Here is a 24467-nt window from a genome sequence, read left to right as displayed (position 1 = left end):
CACACTCACACCCAGACTCACTCTTTCTCTCACACACACACTCTCACACTTTCACTCTGACTCTCAAACAGACACTCTCACATACACTCTCCCAAACATACACACTCCGAGGAAAACCTTGCTAGCGCCCGTTTCATTTGTGTCAGAAACGGGCCTTTTTTACTAGTACTTTAATAAAAAAGAACATACGAGTAACTATACTTGGTCAGACCAGTGGTCCATCTAGCCTAGTATCCTGTTTTCCAAATAGTGGCCAAGTCAGGTCACAAGTTCCTGGCACAAACCCAATTAGCAGCAACATTTCATGCTACCAATCCCAGGGCAAGCAGTTGCTTCCCCATGTCTGTCTCAATAGCAGACTATGGACTTTTCCTTCAGGAATTTGTCCAAACTTTTTAAAAACCCAAATACGCTAACCGCTGTTACCACATTCTCCGGCAAAGAGTTCCAGAGCTTAGCTATTCGTTGATTGAAAAAAATATTTCCTCCTATTTATTTTTAAAGTATTTCCATGTAACTTCCTTGAGTGTCCCGTAGTCTTTATACTTTTGGAACAAGTAAAAAATTGATTTACTTGTTGTACACCACTCAGGAGTTTGTAGACCTCAATCATATTTCCCGTCATCCATTTCTTTTCCAAGCTGAAGAGCCCTAACCTCTTTAGCCTTTCCTCATACGAGAGGAGTTCCATCCCCTTTATCATTTTGGTTTCTCTTCTTTGAACCTTTTCTAATTCTGCTATATCTTTTTTGAGATACGTCGACCTGAACTGAATGCAATACTCAAGGTGCTGTTACACCATGGAGCGATACAAAGGCATTATAGTATTTTCGGTCTTATTCACCATCCCTTTCCTAATAATTCCTAGCATCCTGTTTGCTTTTTTGGCAGCATATTATCTACAACAACACGTGGATCTTTTTCTTGAGTGCTGACCCCCCAAGGTGGACTCTAGCACCAGGTGACTATGATTCGGAGTATTCTTTCCAATATGCATCACCTTGCATTTGTCCATATTAAATTTCATCTGTGTTCAAGGCTTCTGCAGATGAAGGAAGAGCTCACAAGGATGGGATGGGGACAGAACCTGCGGTCAAGGACAGAGGCAGGGCCTGCGGGGACAGGTTGGAGATGGAGACAAAGCCCGCGGGGACAGGACAGAGACAGAACATGCAGAGATGGGGTGGAGAGGGACACAGAATCCATGGGGACAAACTTTGTCCCTTTGTCATTCTCTAGTTTGGACACCCTTCCTGATGTGCCTCCCACCTCTCCTACCATTTTCCACTACTGTTTATCATTTCTAAAGCGCTACTAGACGTAGGCAGCGCTGTACACTTGAGAGACAGTCCCTGCTCGACAGAGCTTACAATCTAATTAGGACAGACAAACAGGACAAACAAGAGATAAGGGAATATTAAAGTGAAGATGATAAAATAAGGGTTCTGAACAAGTGAATAAGGGTTAGGAGTTAAAAGCAGCTTCAAAAAGGTGGGCTTTTAGCTTAGATTTGAAGACGGGCAGAGCTGGAGCTTCCTTTGGAAGGGGTTTTTTAAGCAGCATCCATGCATTCCTTAATACCTGAGGAGTTGGAGGAAGGAGAGCTGCCTCTGGATGAGATGGATGACCCCACAGCTGTATGGATGTTCCACAAGGAGGAACTGTCTGCCTATATTACAGAGACTTTGGAAGTCCTGAACATTTCTTCCCTGGCAGCTCAATCTGCTTCAGTCTCTAATCCTATGATGGCTAGAACCAAAAAAGCTTCCTAGGTTCTTTCCTGGCCGGTGTTGATCATGGCGCAGTGGGCTATCTCAGAGTCCAGTCTGAAAGTAGCCAGGACATGTCTCGTCTCTGTCCCATTGGGTCAGAAAAGAAGGTTACCTGGGACCTTTCCTCGCTATATAGCTTTTAACACAGTAATCAGATTGCCGTAGTGACCTCTGCAGCTAATCTACCTGCTTCACAGTACTGTAGAGTATGTTATATACAAGAGGTATATCTGACAGAACACTACTAAATAGCAATATCCTGGACTTGTGTCTAGGGGAGCGTACCTCGTTATCCCATGACAAACTAGCTGTGCTGGAAAAGGAACAATGCCACAGAAGGAATATATATATTATTTATTATGTAAAGAAAAATATATGTATAAAAATAGTTCTGCAGCAAAATGCCAAGCAAAATACATGAACTTGCTGTACAAAGAGATTATAACCAAAATACAGGTAATGAAGTATGATTATGCTAATGGACTAACTAAATGAGTGATTACACAACCAATTACAGTACTGAAATCCTAATGATTAGCATCAGAAGTTATACCACACGTCTTATGCAAAATATCCTAGCAGCTAAATTCACAGACCATAAGTCATGACATAACCCATCTGTCATAGAATAAAGACAAGGACTAATTATCCCCCTGGCCATAAGAATAAATCCCGATCGCACCCTGCAGTCTGTGGCAGACTTCCAATGGGTCCGAAGCAGATTTCTCCTCTCGACTCGAGCTGAATTCTCAGCGAGTCTCTCAGTCCAGGAATAATGTCCGAGATTTGAATTCTGGATGCAAAAGGTACAGTCTTAGATAAGGCCTGATATTGTAGCTGAGCAGGCCTTGTCAGTTGGTTACAAGGCACGCAGTTTACTGGTGTTAGGAAAATCAATCTCTGGCTCTTTCGAGCGTTCTGCTCACCTGCAAATCCTCCGGTCGTCTCTTTCTTCCTTTCTCTTCAAACTTTTTGGTATCCCCCGATCAGATGACCTGTGGACCAATCACATACGGTGACATAATGTCCAGCCAGCTTCATGGTCAAGAAGTGAGCCTTTGTTCTATCAACGACAAGCAAACCTCCCTGTCTGCTCAGATACTCCTGGAGCCATGGGTGACTCTCTCCTCCAATCTTCCCAGGAGATAGCAGACTAGCCCACAAAATATGTCCTTGGATGAAATCATCTTGCAATGCTCAGTACTAATGTTCCTTTGTAACCAAGCTGGTTTCTGATGGTTACAGGCACAGACTAAAATCCATATTGTTATGTAGGCCAAGACCAGCAAAGGTGAGATCTCAGGTAAATACCCCTACAGTACCTTAATACCTAATTAAAGTCAGAAGCACTGCTTCCTCTCCTTCTGGCAAATAACAGAAAATAACTATATATGGCTTCTAGACTGTATGTCCTTTCCAGAGTAGCCTCCTCTGCCACTTTTTACATCAGAGGTGCAGGGGGATGCTATAAAAAATATTGGAGGTGGGTGTGGTGAAATCTGTGAAATACAACAGAGAGGATCAAAGTATACAACACAAGCAGTCCAATAAAGAAGCACAAAGTGCTTTCAAGAATGGTACAAGTGCGCTTTTATTAATGACCTGACACTGGCTGTGTTTCGGCATAAAGCAACACCTGTCTCGGGTCATTTCAGCCAATCAGCATTGATTACATAAGTTGTTTCTAAAAATATAGTACTCAGTATAGTAACAATCTGCTCTGGGGATGGAGAAGCAAGTCCCAGTGAAGAACAAACCACCATGGAAATGCACCAAAAAAAACTAAATCTGTGGAATAACCATATTGATTGATGACCATGACCTACTACTACTACTACTATTTAGCATTTCTATAGCGCTACAAGGCATACGCAGCGCTGCACAAACATAGAAGAAAGACAGTCCCTGCTCAAAGAGCTTACAATCTAATAGACAAAAAATAAATAAAGTAAGCAAATCAAATCAATTAATGTGAACGGGAAGGAAGAGAGGAGGGTAGGTGGATCCCGATTTGTGTCGGAAGATGGGCGCCCTTCTCTTTCGAAAATGCCCCTGATAGTGACCAGTGGAACTTTGTAAGTCTAAGAGCTTTGAAAATGAGCCCCAAAGTTGTTAACATTTTTTTTAAATTGATCCTAAACATTCATCCAGTAACTTTGATTCCATCACCTCCCTTCCCTCCATCCATGATCACCATTTTCTACCTTCTGTTTTTACACCCCTTCCTTCTATGGGCACCATCTCCCTTCTTTGATTCTTCCAGCCCCTATTTCTAGCATCTGTCCCTCTCCACCCCACCCCCCATGGTCCCCATCTTTTTTCTCTCTCTTCCTTTTTTTTTTCTCCTAGCACCTCTTGGTTCATGGTGATGTGGTTCCACTCCCGGTAATACTTCTGCAAATGACTGCCAACTGGATTAAGCATTGAGGGAATCTGCTGACCTTCATGTGGTAAAACAGGAAGGGCTAGATGTCTTGACACTGACTGCTGGGCTCCACGAAAAGACTGATTCTTAATCTTTTGAATTGATAATCAAGTTGCTTCCCTAGCCTATGCCACCTTTGGATTTTAAGGGGTCTGCAAGTTTTCACAGTCCTAATGGAAAATTGGATCTGTCTTCTGGGAGCTTCTGGGGCTTAGCCTCCCATAGATGTTGTCCAGATGTCCTCAAATAATAATTTCCCTTTAAAATAAAGTTGCTGAGATGTGGCTGTATTACTAGAAAAGGAATATGCCCTCAAAGGTCCAACAGTCTCTGCACACTGATGAAAGAAGCTACCATGCATGAAAAAATCCTATTGAGGTCATATAGAGTTTCCACCAGGAAGGTCATCCCCAGTTTCTAATGAGTAGTCTTCAAACTCTCCAGGAGATGTTGGAGCCAACATAACAAGGTGTGTGCCACATACCCTCCACAGACTGAGTTTTGGGTGACCAGTACAGATGACAAAACGACTTGCTTCAAGAATGCCTCAGTTTTTCTATCCTGGAAATCTACCCACTTCCACTGAATGCCTGACTTCCAGATCATGGTGGAGACCATGACATTCACTCTCAGCATACTGCAGGGAGTGCATAAATCTTGCTCATATTCTTGCTTCCCCATTAGGACTTTCTCATTTAGTGAGAACCATGCAACTCACTTCCTTATGTAGGAGAAATGATTTAAGAGGCTTCTTTAGCCTTCAAGGAGGCTTCTTCGATCAATGATATTGGTATCCAAAGGACAGATGTGAGCTGAAAAATACAGAAAGAGAGTTCTTCCTGAATAATCTCAGCACAGAGGAGTTCTTGCTGTCAGAGGACATTTTGCTGTCCTCCAGGCTTCCCAGAGCAAGGGATTGAGGGAGAACTGAGTTCCTCCTCTTCCCATCCCAGATATTCCATTAGAGAAGAAGGCTATGGAGGGTCCTTAGTCTAAACCAGCAACTCCCTTATCAACCAGGGTCTCTTGTAGGTTGTTACACTCCCTAGGAGAAATATTGGGAGCCATTCTGGAGAAGAAAAATCAAGCTTCTTCCTGCTGCAATGCTTTCTGCATTTTGTAACTAACCTGGTGTATGACTAGCACAAACTCTGGGGAGACGAAACTCTGGGAATGGCCATGATCAAGAAAATATCATGCTGAGGATCCTGCATTGGGGACAACACTGGAGACCTTGAGGAGATGGCCAGAGCGAGTTGGGTTAAGTAGTCCCTTCAATGGAAGTGGAGGAGTAGCTTACTATTTATAGCAGCAAATTGTGGACCAGAGAGACCAGCACTCAGATTCCACTGACACTCCTTGAGGCATATTTTCAAAGCACTTTGGGAGGCTAAGTTCCATAGGTTTCTATGGAACTTTGGGAGGCTAAGTGCTTTGAAAATATGCCTCCTTGTGGCCTTGGGATAGCCACCTAACTCTCCATTGCCTCAGGTACAAACTTAGATTGTGAGCTCTCAGGGGAAAGGGAAATATCTACTGTACCTGAATGTAACTCACCTTGAACTATCACTGGAATGGTATGAGCTAAATACAAATAAATAAAATTGTGGGACTGTGTGCGTCCTCCAAAATGGTGGCTTTTCCTGCTAGTGCACGGACTTCTGAGGGAGGTCACGGCTTTCCCATGTTCCTATGTTCCTGTTGTGGAACTGGTAAAGATACAGTTAACTGTATGTCTTTAAAAGAAATGCAAGAAATTGTCTTCTAGCAAGTTATTGACTAATGCTGTCTTAGCTGACCAAGGGGAAGGCCAGTGAGTATAAATAAATAAATAAAGATGTTTTACTACAGACCTTTTTTCTATATTGACAAAGAAAGGCTTTCAGATAAGAGAGGTTACAGAAGATTTGAAACTGACCAGTATTTGTGATAGTTGTCTTCTTTTGGAAAAGTAAAGTATATGTTGTGTTTTAACTAAAGAAAACATGTCATAAATTAAAAGTAGTTGAGAAATGCTATGTAATAGGTTTTTCCATTGACCTATGTCCTTATACTTTAGACTTTTAGCATGTTTACTTAGATTAAGATTAGCCTTCTAATAAAGTATGTCTTGCTGATGCTATGGAATTTTGTATAGATGAATCAATTACCTTGTATGTGTTTAAGGTTATAAATGTAAGCATTGGATTGTCATACTTCAGGGGGAAGAGAGAGAGTTCTCTCCCAGTCTTCCCTCCTTATTGCAATAGGATATATATTATGGAGCTCTAATAAGACCAGTTTTACTGATCCTGTGTGGGTCAATGTATCTTATTTTTCCAAAGATTTATATACCTTCAGCACTATCTCAAGCAGACTCAGAAGTAACCTGAGAAAATACTTCTTCATGGAAAGAGTGGTGAATTTGTGGAATGGCCTCCCAGTGGAGGTGGTGGAGAAGAAAACTGTAATTGAATTCAAGAAAACTTGGGACAAGTACATAGGATCTCGAAGGGAATGAACGGGAGAGGAGATGGCGTGGAGCAGACTGGATAGACCATATGGTCTTTATCTGCCTTCATTTTTCTCTGTTTCTATGAGAGGTTCCACTCGCAGCACAAACGTGCCTAATGCTGAACCCCCCAACAGAAGCATCTATGCTCTGAAACCACAGTTGTTTGGACCCAGTAGAGCTTGTGAAGCAGCTTAGTAAGCCAACGGTGCTCCTGCAGTATGTAGGATTTTTAACAGCTTCTTTTTTTTTTTTTTTTTTTAATAAACTTTATTCAACTATGTTGCTTACAGGCTATAATAGGCCTGCAAAAATATCTTTTTGGTTTTTGAAGGGAAACGTGAAAGCTTGCTGATGTAAACTACTGGTCACTACATTTCTGATTCTCTGGCGGAGGAAGTGAAGTAGACTTTTGAAACCCATCATAAAGATCCCATCACTTACTGTCATCTAACTTTCTGGCAGCTATTTATGAATTTATAACTAAAAGTAATAATGATATTAATGACGAGTACAGATCTCAACTCCTAATTATTTAACCTTTTATTTATTTTACAGTGACTATTTTACAGAAAAATTAGAAGAGCAAGTTAGAAAGCAAGAAGTGAAAGAGGCCGAGTTTCCACTAGTACCTGTTCCATCAAAACCTGTAACACCTCTCAAGAAAAGAAAAAACAGCCCCAAAGGTTCTTCCTTCTATTTGTTTACTTTTATAAGGGGCTCATTACAAAGTCCAAATGAGAAGGCATTAGAAGTTTAGTATTTTCCCAACAGCAGGCCATGTTGGATTGATATAATGGATTTATGGGGAAAGTTATCAATAGAAATCAAACAAAATAAAACATGGAAAAGAAAATAAGATGATACCTTTTTTATTGGACATAACTTAATACATTTCTTGATTAGCTATCGAAGGTTGCCCTTCTTCGTCAGATCGGAAATAAGCAAATGTGGTAGCAGATAGTATACATAAGTGAAACATCCAAGCATTACTTTGACATTCTCTGACGACAAGCAGGCTGCTTGTTCTCACTGATGGGTGACGTCCACGGCAGCCCCCTCCAACCGGAAACTTCACTAGCAAAGGCCTTTGCTAGTCTTCGCGCGCCAATGCGCACCGCGTATGCGCGGCCGTCTTCCCGCCCGAACTGGCTCGTGTTCATCAGTCTTCTTTTGTCCGCGCTCGGGACGGTCGTGTTTTACCGCCGTTTCGTGCCCCTCAAGTTGACCCTCGCGCGTCTTCGTGATTTTCGCCAAAAAAAAAAAAAAAAGAGACCGATCGGTCTTTACCCTTTTCCCGTATTTCCAGTTTTTTTCCCGAGTAAGTTTACTTTCGCTTTCGGGACCGGCCTATTTGGCCTCGATTCGGGTTTTTCTCCCTTCGTTTTGGTGCCCTTCGTCATCAGCGCGAATTTTGATTTAGCCGGCGTGATTTTTCCGCCCATGTCATCGAAGTCTTCCAGCGGCTTCAAGAAGTGCACCCAGTGCGCCCGGGTAATCTCGCTCACTGATAGGCACGCTTCGTGTCTTCAGTGTCTGGGGGCTGGGCACCGCCCGCAGGCTTGCAGTCTTTGTGCTCTTTTAAAAAAGAGGACTCAGGTAGCGAGATTGGCCCAGTGGAACGTGTTGTTCTCGGGCTCTTCGACGACAACAGCACGGGCATCGACGTCGACAGCATCGAAGTCTTCGACCTCGGCAGCATCGAAGTCTTCGACCTCGGCATCGGCTGCATCGAGGCCTCTGCCTTCGGCATCGACTGCATCGAAGCCCCTACCTTCGCCATCGTTGGTACCGAGGTATCGAAAGGCTGCGTCGACGTCGGTGGTACCGGGACCTCCGCTGTTGCTGATGTCGTCGGACGGTGGTGCTTCGTCTGGAGTGCAGGTGAGGGCTGTCCATTCCCCTGCTGGTGGTGGTGAGCCTTCGGGTGGGTCTCCCCCTACCCTGAGGGCTCCTGCGGTACAGCCCCCCCGAGATCGACCTTCTTCGGCCTCGGCCCCGAGGAAGCGACGGCTGGATTCTACGTCCTCCTCGTCGGTACCGGGAAGCTCCGGTGACATGCTTCGCTTGAAGAAGTCTAAGAAGCATCGTCACCGGTCTCCTTCCCATCTCGGTACCGAGAGCTCTGGGTCGCCGAGGCAGCCGGCACCCAGTAGGCATCGGCACCGGGAGGACCGCTCACCCTCTGTTCAGGAGATGTCGATGCGCTCCCCCTTGGACAGCCCGGAACAGCCTCCACGCCCGGAACAGACTCTGACATCGACGCCTCCATCGGCTTCTCAGTCTTTCTCCACAGCCGCTCTGCACGAGAGTCTCCGGGCCGTTCTTCCAGAGATTCTGGGAGAGCTGTTGCGCCCTTCCCCTCCGGTACCGGGGGTGCTTGCGCCACCGGTACCGTCGAGTGAGGCGCCGGCTGGCCCCTTGCCCGAGGTGAGGTCTCCGATACCGATACCGGTACCGGCTACGGCCGCCTCCCAGGCAGACTCCCTGACGACGTCGGCGGAGGGAGCTTCGCCGGTGCTAGCGAGGGAGTCCACCTCTCAACGCTCCTACCGTGGCCGTGTTTCCACGGAGTTGAGTTGGGCACGGCTTCAGACGCAGGTTCGTGAACTTGTGTCTGACACCGATGGTGAGGCCTCGAGGGAGGAGGAGGAGGACATCAGATATTTCTCTGACGAGGAGTCTGATGGCCTTCCTTCTGATCCCACTCCCTCCCCTGAAAGGCAGCTTTCTCCTCCCGAGAGTCTGTCTTTCGCGGCCTTTGTCCGGGAGATGTCTACGGCCATCCCCTTCCCGGTGGTTGTGGAGGATGAGCCCAGGGCTGAAATGTTTGAGCTCTTGGACTATCCTTCTCCACCTAAGGAAGCGTCCACAGTACCCATGCATCATGTCCTAAAAAAGACATTGCTGGCGAACTGGACCAAGCCATTAACTAATCCCCACATTCCTAAGAAGATCGATTCCCAGTATCGGATCCATGGGGACCCAGAGCTGATGCGCACTCAGTTGCCTCACGACTCTGGTGTGGTGGATCTGGCCCTAAAGAAGGCTAAGAGTTCTAGAGAGCATGCTTCGGCGCCCCCGGGCAAAGACTCTAGAACCTTAGACTCCTTTGGGAGGAAGGCCTATCATTCCTCTATGCTCGTGGCCAAGATTCAGTCCTACCAGCTCTACATGAGCATCCATATGCGGAACAATGTGCGGCAGTTGGCGGGCTTGGTGGACAAGCTCCCTCCTGAGCAAACCAAGCCGTTTCAGAAGGTGGTCAGGCAGCTGAAGGCGTGCAGAAAATTCCTGGCCAGAGGGGTATATGATACCTTTGATGTTGCGTCCAGGGCCGCTGCTCAAGGTGTGGTGATGCGCAGACTCTCATGGCTGCGTGCCGCCGACCTGGAGAATAGGATCCAACAGCGGATTGCGGACTCCCCTTGCCGAGCGGACAACATTTTTGGAGAAAATTCGAGCAGGTGGTAGAACAGCTCCACCAGCGGGATAACGCTTTCAACAAATTCTCCCGCCGGCAGCCTTCAGCATCTACCTCCTCAGGTAGACGTTTTTATGGGGGGAGGGAGGACTGTTCCCTACTCTTCTGGTAAGCGTAGGTACAATCCTCCCTCTCGACAGCCTGCGGCCCAGGCTAAGCCCCAGTGCGCTCGCTCTCGTCAGCAGCATGCGCCCCAGCAAGGCCCCTCGGCTCCCCAGCAAAAGCAGGGGGCGATCTTTTGACTGGCTCCAGCAGAGCATAGCCGACATCAACGTGTCCGTGCCGGGCGATCTGCCGGTCGGGGGGAGGTAGAAAGTTTTTCACCAAAGGTGGCCTCTTGTAACCTCCGACCGTTGGGTTCTTCAAATAGTCCGGCAAGGTTACACCCTCAATTTGGCCTCGAAGCCTCCAAATTGCCCACCGGGAGCTCAGTCTTACAGCTTCCAGCACAAGCAGGTACTTGCAGAGGAACTCTCCGCCCTTCTCAGCGCCAATGCGGTCGAGCCCATGCCATCCGGGCAAGAAGGGCTGGGATTCTATTCCAGGTACTTCCTTGTGGAAAAGAAAACAGGGGGGATGCGTCCCATCCTAGACCTAAGGGCCCTGAACAAATATTTAGTCAAGGAAAAGTTCAGGATGCTTTCCCTGGGCACCCTTCTTCCCATGATTCAGGAAAACGATTGGCTATGCTCTCTGGACTTGAAGGATGCCTACACGCACATCCTGATATTGCCATCTCACAGGCAGTATCTATGATTTTAGCTGGGCACACGTCACTTCCAGTACTGTGTGCTACCCTTTGGGCTCGCCTCTGCGCCCAGGGTGTTCACGAAGTGCCTGGCTGTAGTAGCAGCAGCACTTCGCAGGCTGGGAGTGCATGTGTTCCCTTATCTCGACGATTGGCTGGTGAAGAACACATCCGAGGCAGGAGCTCTACAGTCCATGCAGATGACTATTCGCCTCCTGGCGCTTGTGATAAATTATCCAAAGTCCCATCTTCTCCCAGTACAGAGACTCGAATTCATAGGAGCTCTGCTGGATTCTCGGACGGCTCGGGCCTATCTTCTGGAGACTAGGGCCAACAATCTGTTGTCCCTCGTCTCCCGGGTACAAGCATCCCAGCAGATCACAGCTCGGCAGATGTTGAGATTGCTTGGCCACATGGCCTTCACAGTTCATGTGACTCCCATGGTTCATCTTCACATGCGATCTGCTCAATGGACCCTAGCTTCCCAGTGGTTTCAGGCTGCTGGGGATCTAGAAGACGTGATCCACCTGTCCACGAGTTTTCTCAAATCCCTGTATTGGTGGGCGATTTGGTCCAATTTGACTCTGGGACGCCCTTTCCAAATTCCTCAGCCACAAAAAGTGCTGACTATGGATGCGTCTCTCCTGGGGTGGGGAGCTCATGTCGATGGGCTTCACACCCAGGGAAGCTGGTCCCTCCAGGAACGCGATCTGCAGATCAATCTCCTGGAGTTACGAGCGGTCTGGAACGCTCTGAAGGCTTTCAGAGATCGGCTGTCCCACCAAATTATCCAAATTCAGACAGACAACCAGGTTGCCATGTATTACATCAACAAGCAGGGGGGCACCGGATCTCGCCCCCTGTGTCAGGAAGCCGTCAGCATGTGGCTGTGGGCTCGCCGTCACGGCATGTTGCTCCAAGCCACATATCTGGCAGGCGTAAACAACAGTCTGGCCGACAGGTTGAGCAGGATTATGCAACCTCACGAGTGGTCGCTCAACTCCAGAGTAGTGCGCCGGATCTTCCAGGTATGGGGCACCCCCTTGGTAGATCTCTTTGCATCTCGAGCCAACCACAAGGTCCCTCAGTTCTGTTCCAGACTTCAGGCCCACGGCAGACTGGCATCGGATGCCTTCCTCCTGGATTGGGGGGACGGCCTGCTGTATGCTTATCCTCCCATACCTCTGGTGGGGAAGACTTTGTTGAAACTCAAGCAGGACCGAGGCACCATGATTCTGATTGCTCCTTTTTGGCCGCGTCAGATCTGGTTCCCTCTCCTTCTGGAGTTGTCCTCCGAAGAACCGTGGAGATTGGAGTGTTTTCTGACCCTCATCACACAGAACGAAGGGGCGCTTCTGCATCCCAACCTGCAGTCTCTGGCTCTCACGGCCTGGATGTTGAGAGCGTAGACTTTACCTCTTTGGGTCTGTCGGAGGGTGTCTCCCGTGTCTTGCTTGCTTCCAGAAAAGATTCCACTAAGAGGAGTTACTTCTTTTTATGGAGGAGGTTTGCTTTCTGGTGTGACAGCAAGGCCTTAGATCCTCGCTCCTGTCCTACACAGACCCTGCTTGAATACCTTCTGCACTTGTCTGAGTCTGGTCTCAAGACCAACTCTGTAAGGGTTCACCTTAGCGCAATCAATGCATACCATTACCGTGTGGAAGGTAAGCCGATCTCAGGTCAGCCTTTAGTTCGCTTCATGAGAGGTTTGCTTTTGTCAAAGCCCCCCGTCAAACCTCCCACAGTGTCATGGGATCTCAATGTCGTTCTCACCCAGTTGATGAAACCTCCTTTTGAGCCACTGAATTCATGCCATCTGAAGTACTTGACCTGGAAGGTCATTTTCTTGGTGGCAGTAACTTCAGCTCGTAGAGTCAGTGAGCTTCAAGCCCTAGTAGCTCATGCTCCTTATACCAAATTTCATCATAATAGAGTAGTCCTCCGCACTCACCCTAAGTTCTTGCCAAAGGTAGTGTCGGAGTTCCATCTGAACCAGTCAATTGTCTTGCCAACATTCTTTCCCCGTCCTCATTCCTGCCCTGCTGAACGTCAGCTGCACACATTGGACTGCAAAAGAGCATTGGCCTTCTATCTGTAGCGGACACAGCCCAACAGACAGTCCGCCCAAATGTTTGTTTCTTTTGATCCCAACAGGAGGGGAGTGGCTGTGGGGAAATGCACCATATCCAATTGGCTAGCAGATTGCATTTCCTTCACTTATGCCCAGGCTGGGCTGGCTCTTGAGGGTCACAATGTTAGAGCCATGGCAGCGTCAGTGGCCCACTTGAAGTCAGCCACTATTGAAGAGATCTGCAAAGCTGCGACGTGGTCATCTGTCCACACATTCACACCTCATTACTGCCTGCAGCAGGATACCCGACGCGGCAGTCGGTTCGGGCAGTCAGTGCTTCAGAATCTGTTCGGGGTTTAGAATCCAACTCCACCCCCCTAGGCCCATGTTTATTCTGTTCCAGGCTACACTCTCAGTTAGTTGGAAAAGTTTAGGTCAATCTCAGTTATGTCCTCGCCGTTGCGAGGCCCAATTGACCATGTTTGTTGTTTTGAGTGAGCCTGGGGGCTAGGGATACCCCATCAGTGAGAACAAGCAGCCTGCTTGTCCTCGGAGAAAGCGAATGCTACATACCTGTAGAAGGTATTCTCCGAGGACAGCAGGCTGATTGTTCTCACAAACCCGCCCGCCTCCCCTTTGGAGTTGTGTCTTCCCTTGTCTTTGTCTTGCTACATACGGGTCTGACGAACACGAGCCGGTTTGGGCGGGAAGACGGCGCGCATGCGCGGTGCGCATGGGCGCGCGAGGACTAGCAAAGGCCTTTGCTAGTGAAGTTTCCGGTTGGAGGGGGCTGCCGTGGACGTCACCCATCAGTGAGAATAATCAGCCTGCTGTCCTCGGAGAATACCTTCTACAGGTATGTAGCATTTGCTGTCTGACAGGGTGGGAGGGTGGGGGTGGGTAGGAGGTATGCATGGGGACATCAAAACATTTCATTAATATTCTAACAGGATGGGTGTGAGTAGGTGAGTGGAGGGTGATAAACAGAGAAATACAATTTTATGGTTTATAATGGGCTAGAAAACCCAGATCATACCCACGTTGTTTGTCCCTAACATGATCTAAAGGGCAGTCTCACAGGTTGTCTTGCTAGGGCACAAGTTTATTTAAGTCAACACAGGTTGCATAGTAATGAGATGCAAAACATGCAAATGCATTTAAATCACCTTGTTACTATGTAAATAGTATACTGTGGCTTGTAGATGGTTTAGCTGGTGTTATGGTACCATCCTAGAGTTGTGGGCTGCTAGAACCCGCCTGTGCTGTCTTGGTCCCTGATCATGCCCCCCCCCCTCATCCAGCACCCCCTGGTTAAGGCACCTCCCAGTGAAGGCAAGACACTCCCTCACATATCCAGCCTCCCAATCAAGGCCCCCAATCAGGCCCCTCCTGAACACTCCCACCTTGTCTCCCCCTTCTCATCGCTGGTCTCCCTGAGAACACATCTGTCCCTAGTGGTCACTAGGTCCTGGGTAGGAGTGATCCCCAGTTGCCCCTGCCCTTGCTGGTGCTGTTTCAAAATAGTTATGAGACCTCTAGTGATAGTTTCATGGTATTACTACCAGGATTTATATTGCTGTATAAAGAATAGGGCAATTTGAGACCCAGTGCTGGCAAGAGCAGGAGTGACTAGGGATTGGTACCACTCGGGATCCACTGAGCCATCAGGCACTACAGAGGTAGGTTCAGGGAGGCTGATGGGGGAGGGGGACGGGAGAGAATGCTCGGGAGAGGGTGTTGAATTTGGGGAGGGAATGCCTTTTATTCATCAGGGGGTGCCTTGGCAGGTGCTGGATTTGGGAGGGGGGAGGGGACACGATTGGGAACCGGACATCACAGGTGGGCCTTTTAAGATGTCAGCCAAGGCATGAGCCACAGCTTTGTGGCCTGAGCTCTAAGTTGGTAGAATAATGCTGCTGCAAAGCAAAAAAAGTTGGGGTGGACCAAAAGTACTCTGCAGCCAATAGGGTAGAAGATCAGTCTTTACTGAACGCCACAGTTGTATACGGACCCGACACGGGGCTATGTTTTGGCGGAGTACGACATCTTTGTGATTCTCTGAACGAGGATTCCCACATGGTATCACTCGCTTTGATATTGAGGTCCACATACCCTTACGTTTTGCTTGAAGAAAAGCTTTAGCACTGTAATACAGTTGTGAGCCCTGAAGCAGGTGGTACCCCCGCCGAAACATGGCCCCATGTTGGGTCTGTATACAGCTGTGGTGCTCAGTAAAGACTGATCTGTTGGTGGTACACATAGGGAGTTTTTTTTTCCTTTTTTTTGTTTGGTGCATTAGAATAATGCTATTTGCAGGACTGCTCATAAACAGCATTATTCTTTTACCATGGGAGTCGGCAGCTACATCTAGATCTAGGATTCTGCAGATTGGTGACTTGCGTGATAAATCGAGTTGCTGTAGAAGCTTGCCTTTTACTGCACCTTGATAACTTCCAGCCTTAGTGTCATGGACAGGGGAAGGATAGGCCTTTAATGGATGGCAGTTTGAAAAGAAGTGAGAAAGAAGAGGTGATTAAAAAAAAGGCCCCAAAAATATACCCTCTAGCCAGTGGCGTTCCTAGCCTGGATGGCACCCGGGGCGGATCGCCGATGCGCCCCCCCCCCCCATGTGCAGCGCCCCCCCCTGCGAAATGACACCTCCACCCCCCACGGCAAAATGACCCCCCCCCAGGTGCACGCCGCTGGGGGGGTGCTGCGGCATGCGCCTGTCGGCTCCGAGTTCGCTAACTTCGCTCGTTCGCTGCAGCTCCCTCTGCCCTGGAACAGGAAGTAACCTGTTCCGGGGCAGAGGGAGCTGCAGCAAACGAGCGAAGTTAGCGAACTCGGAGCCGACAGGCGCGCGCCGCGGCACCCCCCAGCGGCGTGCACCCAGGCGGACCGCCCCCACCATCCCCCCTTGGTACGCCACTGCCTCTAGCTTCAGTGTTCTTCCCATGAAGACATGGTTAGGTTTCAAATTATATTTGAGTTTTAGAATGTTGACTTATTCATTGACTTATACAGTTTCTATTTTTACATTCACTTTGTTTCCATTTTTCTAGGAGCATACCTTTCTTTACTTTAATTTATTCTGCAGCTTGATATACTGCATTTTGATCTTTGCAAGATGTGTTATCGCTTCCCATTTTAATGCAACAGTAATATTTTAAATAGATGTATGTATATCCACCCATTCAAATAGCAGCATAGAGCGCTGGATTGCCTGTAAGTTTTGCTGAGTGCTTCTGAATCAGTATTGCTACATCCACCGCAAACCTTTTTTCTAATGATACAATCATCAGGGTAAATGTGTTTGTTACAGAACAGTATGATGTTTTTACTACTACTACTTAACATTTCTAGAGCACTACTAGGGTTACGCAGCGCTGTACAGTTTAACAAAGGACAGTCCCTGTTTACACTAAAGTTAATTTCGATTAATTTCTGTTGATTTGAGTTGCTATCTATTAGAACATGGAAACCCATCTAATAGGCATGTTTCACAGATTCTTACTTTTAACAAAAAATTACTAAATATAAAGTGAATATTATGTTTAAATCATTTTTATTGAACAAGCCATAAACAAAAGCACATAACACTGTCTCTGAAACACAGCTATTATTAAATGCACATACAAACTAATAGCCTTCTGCAAATCATTTTCTCCCTCGCCCCCCTCCCTTTTCCCTCCGGTTCCTTAGCCATAGTGGGGAACAACTTAGTATTAAGAGTTTAATAACCTGCTACGTGCTACTGGCTGAAGTGTAGCCCAAACGTTTTCCCATGTCCTCTTTAGTAGAGAGGTGTGGTAGCCGTGTTAGTCCACTTTTAAAGGTAATCAATAGAAATGAAACAAAATAAAACATGAAAAAGAAAATAGGATGATACCTTTTTTATTGGACATAACTTAGTACATTTCTTGATTAGCTTTCGAAGGTTGCCCTTTGTCAGATCGGAAATAAGCAAATCTTGGTAGATGACAGTATATGTAAGTGAGACATCAAAGCATTTCAGTGACAATCTAACAGGGTGGAGTGGAGGTGGATGGGTGAGACAGGGAGATATGCATGGAGACAGGAGAGTGTCAAACGAAGCAGTGCAATTTACAATTTTATGGCTTATAATGGGCTAGAAAGCCCAGATCTCTGTTAAGTCCTGTCTGGTGGGTGTCCTCTGAATCAACTGTCCCTCCTCCGAGGAAAGATTCGTGATCCCGCACCTTTCCAGCTTTAGGAATTCCATCATATGTATCCGCCACGTTTCCAGTGTAGGTGCATGTGGTTCTCTCCAGGTTAGCAAAACCGGTTTTTTTCCAACATAAGTGGCTTTCAGCAGGAAACTCCGAAATGCTGAGCAAGCCGGACCAGGATAGTCAAATACCTCAAATAAGTTCTGGGGGCGTATTGCAACCTTGCGTTTCCAGTAATGGTTAATGGCATCATACACTGCCGCCCAGAACTAACTATCCGTGGGCAGAACATGTGACTCAGTGTAGCTGATCTTTGATGACATTTAGAGCATACTCCAGAGGACCCGAACCCTGCTCTGCTAGCTCTCATCGGGGAAATGTATAAACGTAGGACAAACTTGTATTGTATTTCCCAATATCAGATAAACTGAGAGCTCTGTTTCAAACTCAGAACATGCTGTTTAATTTGCTCTTCTTTAACTTCTGTTTGCAATTCCGCAGACCAAACCTCCGCAATCCGCTTATAATCCAGGTCTTCTGTTGTGTCTAATAAGTGTCTATGATGAAACTGTAAAGGAATTAAATTTTGCGCACTCAGCGTTAAGGCAGAGTTCAGAGTATCTTGTATATCCTCACACAGATTTATCCACCCTAAAGCAGACACATAGTGATGTAACTGATGATATGCAAAATAATCACTGGGCAATAGTGCAAACTCGCTCTTCAGCTCCTCAAAAGCTTTCAATTTTCCTTCCTCATTGATTAGTTGACTAATATAAATGACTCCTTGTCTCCTCAATCGCAGAAACACTTCAGAGGACGTGCCTACTGGAAAGTCTAGATTTTGCCAGAGAGCAAGGTATGGCGTGGCTGACGCTGTAAAACCATGGCGGCGGCAGAGCCATCTCCATGCCGCTCTCTCTGAAAGAAAAATTGGGTTATGACACCACATCTTCTTTGTAGCACCCGGGATAGTATGCAATACCCAACTAAGATGCACTCCCTGTGACAGCCCTGCTTCCAAGGAAGCGGCCGAAAAAGATTGCGTGCCCACTAGCTAATCCCGTATATGTCTCATTGAACACACAATCATTAAATATTTCACATTCAACAGTCCCAGTCCCCCATGCTCTATAGGCTTTTGTGGTACATTTATAGGGAGTCTAGGACGTTTACCCTTCCATAAAAATGTCTGAATTGTCCTATTCAGCATCTGCTCTTCTTTCCTCCTCAAGAACAGGGGCAGCATCTGGAACACAACCAACGAGGGCATCATGTTTACTTGTGCTATTCATCCCATCAGCGAAAGAGAGCATGCATTCCAGAGCTGCAGCTGTCTCCTTGAGTGCTCCAGCAAGGGAGACATGTTCCTATCTTATCATATAATTTGTTTACATCTGTGGGTATAATAACCCCTAGGTACTTCAACTGATCAGTGACCCACCGCAACGAATAATGGTTTTGCCATGGTGCAAAACCGCCTGACCCCAGTGGCATTCCTAGTGATTTAGATACATTTAACTGGAACCCCGACAATGTTCCATATTCTCTTATAGTCTCTAGGAGGTGTTGCAGCGAATTCTGTGAGTTTTCTAACGTCAACAGTAGGTCATCCGCATATGCGAGTATTTTTACTGATTGCTTCGGGAAACAGACCCCCCTAATTTCTTTAGTTAGCCGGATCACGCACAAGAGTGGTTCCAAGGACAGAAGAAATAATAATGGGGATAGGGGGCATCCCTGTCTGGTTCCTTTTTCTATCAAACATTCTGCTGATCTGACCCCATTCACTAAAAGCGCCGCATGGGGTGCTGTGTACAAAGACTCCACCGCCCTCAGGAACCAACCCCAAATGCCCACCCATTTTAATATAGCAAAAAGAAAGGGCCATACCACCCGATCAAAAGCACGTTCTACATCTAAACTCACTACCGAGCAAGAGGCCCCTGTGTTCTGACTCCAAATTAACGTGGAAATCAATTTCCTGACATTAAGCACCGACTGCCGCCCCTGAACAATACCCACCTGATCTTCTGCTACAACATGGGGCAGTAAAGGCGCCAGTTGATCCGCCAGGATCCTCGCTAACATCTACATTTATTAGTGAAATCGAGCGATATGACCCTGGATCCTGTAAATCCCTCCCTGGTTTAGGTATCAGACTAATCAGTGCCGCATTTGCATACGGTGGGAATTTCCTTTCTTCCACTACCATACTATAATAGTCTCTAAGAGGGCCCATCAAGTGTGTTTGTAACATTTTATAAAACTCACTGGTATAACCATCAGAACCCGGGGCAGAAAATCGCTTCAGTGCCTTAATAGCCTGTTGCAGTTCTTTCCCTGAGATAGGTTGATTAAACGCAGACACCACGGCCTCTGGGCACTTGGGCATTCCTGCCCATTCCAAATATCTCCAGATTTTAGGTTCTAAATCCTCATCTCTTCCCACAGACGTATAGCTCTGCAAAATGTTGGTGAAAATGTTTTGCTATCTCTTCTAATTTCGTAGAAACTCCTCCCTTGTAATTACGAATTGCTGAGATATAATGAGACCTTTTCCCTCTTTTTACCATGTGTGCCAGCATACCCCCCATCCGCTCACCATGCCTATAAAATTTATATTTACTATAAGTCAGCAACTTCATCGTCCGCTCATGTAAAAGACTATCAAGTGCTGTCTTGGTTGCTATTAAAGTTTCATACAAGGTGGGGGTCGGCCTCCGTACATATTGACGCTTTATTGCCCTCCACTTCCGCTCCATATCAATGATTCCCTGGGTAATCCTGCGTTTCCTGGCCCTGACATACTGTCACGTCTGTGGTCGTGACCCCTCTCAGATTTACATTATTTCTGGGGCTCAGCTTCTGAGCTGGCTTCTGTCTGTCCTTTCTGAGTTAATTCTGTCTCTGTGTGCTGGCTGCTTCCAGCATGGCTCTAATTACTCCACTATACTGCACCTGTGTGTGTTGAGCCTCTCTATGCTTCAGTATGCTTTCTGCCTGCTTCTTGTTTTATGCTCCCCTTGCCCTCTGGTGACCAGAACCGGTGGCTGCCATAGATTGTCTTGCTGTCCCTACCCATTCCAGGCTTCAGCCCAGTCCGGTCCGGATCTTCCAGGTTGCCAGACTTATCTTTCTTGTTTGTGCCTGAACAGCACCCGTAGTTGCCTTGAGATTGCTGCAGCTGAGCCTCAGGTGCTGATGGGCTTTATTAATCACCTAGAAACTTCTGTGTTTGCCTTTGCATCACCTAAGGTCCCTGGTATGCTGGTGTGCGCTGTGCACTTCTGCCTAGTCCAGTTTATTGTCTGAGACTCTTGTCTGTTTCTAGTATAGTCTTTGTGTAATTTATCTTGTACTGTATTGCTTGTTCCCAGTCTTGTTTCTTGTTTGTATTTCTCTGTCTAGTTCTTGGTTGTCTGTGTTTCTTGTTTAGTGGCTGCCCTGGCAGCTTTCAGTCTTGTCTTTTGTCTGTCAGTATTTGTTCCTTGTTTTAGTGGCTGTTCTGCAGCTTTCAGTCTTGTCTCTTGTCTGTCAGCATTTGTACCCTGTTTTAGTGGCTGCTGTGCAGCTTTCAGTTCCCAACTATTTTTCCTGCCCACTTCCTGCCTAGTGGGTATCCAGTTCCTGCCTTGTCCGGTAAGTCCTGCCGGCCACCTGCACCCAGGGGCTCAACTCCTGAGGAACAGTGGTCAAGTGCAAGTGAAGACTAGCCGTCCTTGTCAGAGTTCAGGGGCAAAAGTCCTAGGCTGGAAGCCCAGCGGGTAGGGTGATCTTGCCGAGCTCATGGCCTTTGCATTGTGTCACGTTTTCAAAAGCAGAAACTAGGATCATGAGCCCTTGGGCCACTGCCATGGAGCGGCAGCAGCAGGCAAAACCACCCCACACAGGGATAAGACAGAACTCTGACAAGGACGGCGAGTTCTGTCTTATCCCTGTGTGGGGTGGTTTTGCTTGCTGCTGCCGCTCCATGGCAGTGGCCCAAGGGCTCATGATCCTAGTTTCTGCTTTTGAAAACGTGACACAATGCAAAGGCCATGAGCTCGGCAAGATCACCCTACCCGCTGGGCTTCCAGCCTAGGACTTTTGCCCCTGTTGGCAATCCGGATCACCACCCGTGTTTTGCTCCTGTTTCCCTTGTGAAGTTCGGTTCTGGCTTTATTATTGTTCCTGATCTTTTCATGACACTTGAGGAATATGGTAGAAAACTTTTGTCTGATCCAATCTTGAAGAAGCGGCCTGAAGCTTCAGCGGAGAGGAAGTGTGTCCGGCAGCTTGGGCTCATTGTAAACCCAGTTTCTGCCATTGATCCTAGGACCCCGCTCTGGGAATACTGCCACCTACTTATCTCCGACCCAGCCCTGCAGCATACTCAGGAAGCTGCCATTGACAGAAAGCGTCTTGCGAATCCCGAGGTCCAGGCTTACCAGCAGTCCATCCTGAGGGACGCTGTCAGCCAAGCTGCTGAGTCCAAGCCGAGTTCCAGCTCCAGCCAAGCTGCTGAGTCCAAGCCAAGGTCCAGCTCCAGCCAAGATGCTGAGTCCGGATCGAGTTCCCGTTCCAGCCAAGATGCTGAGTCTACGTCGAGTTTCAGTTCCAGCCTAGATGCTGAGTCTACTCTGAGTCCCAGTTCCGGCCAAGATGCTGAGTCCAAGCTGAGTTTGAGTTCCAGCCAAGATGATGCTGAGTCCAAGCCGAGTTTGAGTTCCAGCCAAGATGATGCTGAGTCCACTCTGAGTTTGAGTTCCAGCCAAAATGATGCTGAGTCCACTCCGAGTTTGAGTTCCAGCCCAGATGATGCTGAGTCTACTCTGAGTTCCAGTTCCAGCCGAGATGCTGAATCTGCTTCGGGTCCCAGTCCCGGTTCGGTTCCTGAGTCCAGTCCAAGTTCCAGTCCTGATTCCAGTCTGAGTTCTAGTCCTGATGTTAGTCCCAGTCCAAGTTCCAGTCCTGATGTTAGTCTGAGTTCCAGTCTTGATTCCTGTTCCAGTTCCTGCCCAGCTGACCATGGTCACGTGTCGAAGCTCCTCCGTAGGTTTCACCATTGTTATCCATGGAGACCTGAATTTCCTTTGGAGACCTGGAGCTCCCGTGGGGACACGGGAGCCTTGAGGGGGAGGTACTGTGGTCGTGACCCCTCTCAGACTTACCTTATTTCTGGGGGTCAGCTTCTGAGCTGGCTTCTGTCTGTCCTTTCTGAGTTAGTTCTGTCTCTGTGTGCTGGCTGCTTCCAGCATGGCTCTAATTACTCCACTATACTGCACCTGTGTGTGTTGAGCCTCTCTATGCTTCAGTATGCTTTCTGCTTGCTTCTTGGTTTATGCTCCCCTCGCCCTCTGGTGACCAGAACCGGTGTCTGCCATAGACTGTCTTGCTGTCCCTACCCATTCCAGGCTTCAGCCCAGTCCGGTCTGGATCTTCCAGGTTGCCAGATTTGTCTTTCTTGTTTGTGCCTGAACAGCACCCGTAGTTGCCTTGAGATTGCTGCAGCTGAGCCTCAGGTGCCGATTGGGCTTTATTAATCACCTAGAAACTTTTATGTTTGCCTTTGCATAGCCTAAGGTCCTAACTCCCCGAGCCCATACGTCAGGCCCCCTCCCTCCCCATCTTCAAATCTCTGCTTAAAGCTCACCTCTTCAATGTTGCCTTCGGCACCTAACCTCTACACCTCTACCCAGGAAATCTAGACTGCCCAACTTGACATTTCGTTCTTTAGATTGTAAGCTCATTTGAGCAGGGACCGTCCTTCTTTGTTTATTTTATACAGCGCTGCGTAACCCTAGTAGCACTCTAGAAATGTTAAGTAGTAGTAGTAGTAGTAGTATGCTGGTGTGCGCTGTGCACTTCTGCCTAGTCCAGTTTATTGTCTGAGATTCTTGTCTGTTTCTAGTATAGTCTTTGTGTAGTTTATCTTGTACTGTATTGCTTGTTCCCAATCTTGTTTCTTGTTTGTATTTCTCTGTCTAGTTCTTGGCTGTCTGTGTTTCTTGTTTAGTGACTGCCTGGCAGCTTTCAGTCTTGTCTCTTGTCTGTCAGTATTCGTTCCCTGTTTTAGTGGCTGCCCTGGCAGCTTTCAGTCTTGTCTTTTGTCTGTCAGTATTTGTTCCCTGTTTTAGTGGCTGTTCTGCAGCTTTCAGTCTTGTCTCTTGTCTGTCAGCATTTGTACCCTGATTTAGAGGCTGCTGTGCAGCTTTCAGTTCCTGACCCTTTTGCCTGTCCACTTCCTGCCTAGTGGGTATCCAGTTCCTGCCTTGTCCGGTAAGTCCTGCCGGCCACCTGCACCCAGGGGCTCAACTCCTGAGGAAATGTGGTCAAGTGCAGGTGAAGACTAGCCGTCCCTGTCAGAGTTCTGTCTTATCCCTGTGTGGGGTGGTTTTGCCTGCTGCTGCTGCTCCACGGCAGTGGCCCAAGGGTTCACGATCCTAGTTCCTGCTTTTGAAAATGTGACACATACGCAATTATATCTCCTCTAAGCACTGCTTTGGCTGTAGGCCAGAAAAGAAGGGGTTTCATCAATATAAGTACATAAGTAATGTCACACTGGGAAAAGACCAAGGGTCCATCGAGCCCAGCATCCTGTCCACGACAGCGGCCAATCCAGGCCAAGGGCACCTGGCAAGCTTCCCAAACGTACAAACATTCTATACATGTTATTCCTGGAATTGTGGATTTTTCCCAAGTCCATTTAGTAGCGGTTTATGGACTTGTCCTAAAGGAAACCGTCTAACCCCTTTTTAAACTCTGCCAAGCTAACCGCCTTCACCACGTTCTCCGGCAACGAATTCCAGAGTTTAATTACGTGTTGGGTGAAGAAACATTTTCTCCGATTTGTTTTAAATTTACTACACTGTAGTTTCATTGCATGCCCCCTAGTCCTAGTATTTTTGGAAAGCGTGAACAGATGCTTCACATCCACCTGTTCCACTCCACTCATTATTTTATATACCTCTATCATGTCTCCCCTCAGCCGTCTCTTCTCCAAGCTGAAAAGCCCTAGCCTCCTTAGTCTTTCTTCATAGGGAAGTCGTCCCATCCCCGCTATCATTTAAGTCGCCCTTCGCTGCACCTTTTCCAGTTCCACTATATGATTTGCGGCAACAAACCTTTCCCACTTATCTGCTAAATATTTAGAAAAGTCCTGTGATGTAAACAGGTACGCTGGAAATCTCCATCCCGCTGCCTGCTGAAAATATGGTGCCGCTTCCATGTCCAGCCATATCAGAGCATGGTCGGACACTTCCTCTGGCCCAATTACAGCAGTGAGAACCTGACTTAGCAACCCC

The 24467-nt window shown here is 47.4% G+C and overlaps 1 protein-coding gene across 3 annotated transcripts in view; it reads left to right on the top strand.

Moving 5' to 3' along the window:
- ENO4 (enolase 4) overlaps positions 1-24467 on the top strand; it is a 175299-nt gene that overhangs the window by 40394 nt on the left and 110438 nt on the right. For all 3 annotated transcript variants that reach the window (XM_030204749.1, XM_030204748.1, XM_030204750.1), the window contains exon 4: positions 7247-7374. In XM_030204749.1, coding sequence (XP_030060609.1) covers positions 7247-7374 — 128 coding nt within the window. The remainder of the gene's footprint in view (positions 1-7246; positions 7375-24467) is intronic.

The sequence above is a fragment of the Microcaecilia unicolor genome, chromosome 5 (assembly GCF_901765095.1).
Source record: "Microcaecilia unicolor chromosome 5, aMicUni1.1, whole genome shotgun sequence".
Lineage (NCBI taxonomy): Eukaryota > Metazoa > Chordata > Amphibia > Gymnophiona > Siphonopidae > Microcaecilia > Microcaecilia unicolor.
The sequence above is the reverse complement of the archived record's forward strand: the minus strand, read 5'-3'. Positions and strand labels throughout refer to the sequence as shown.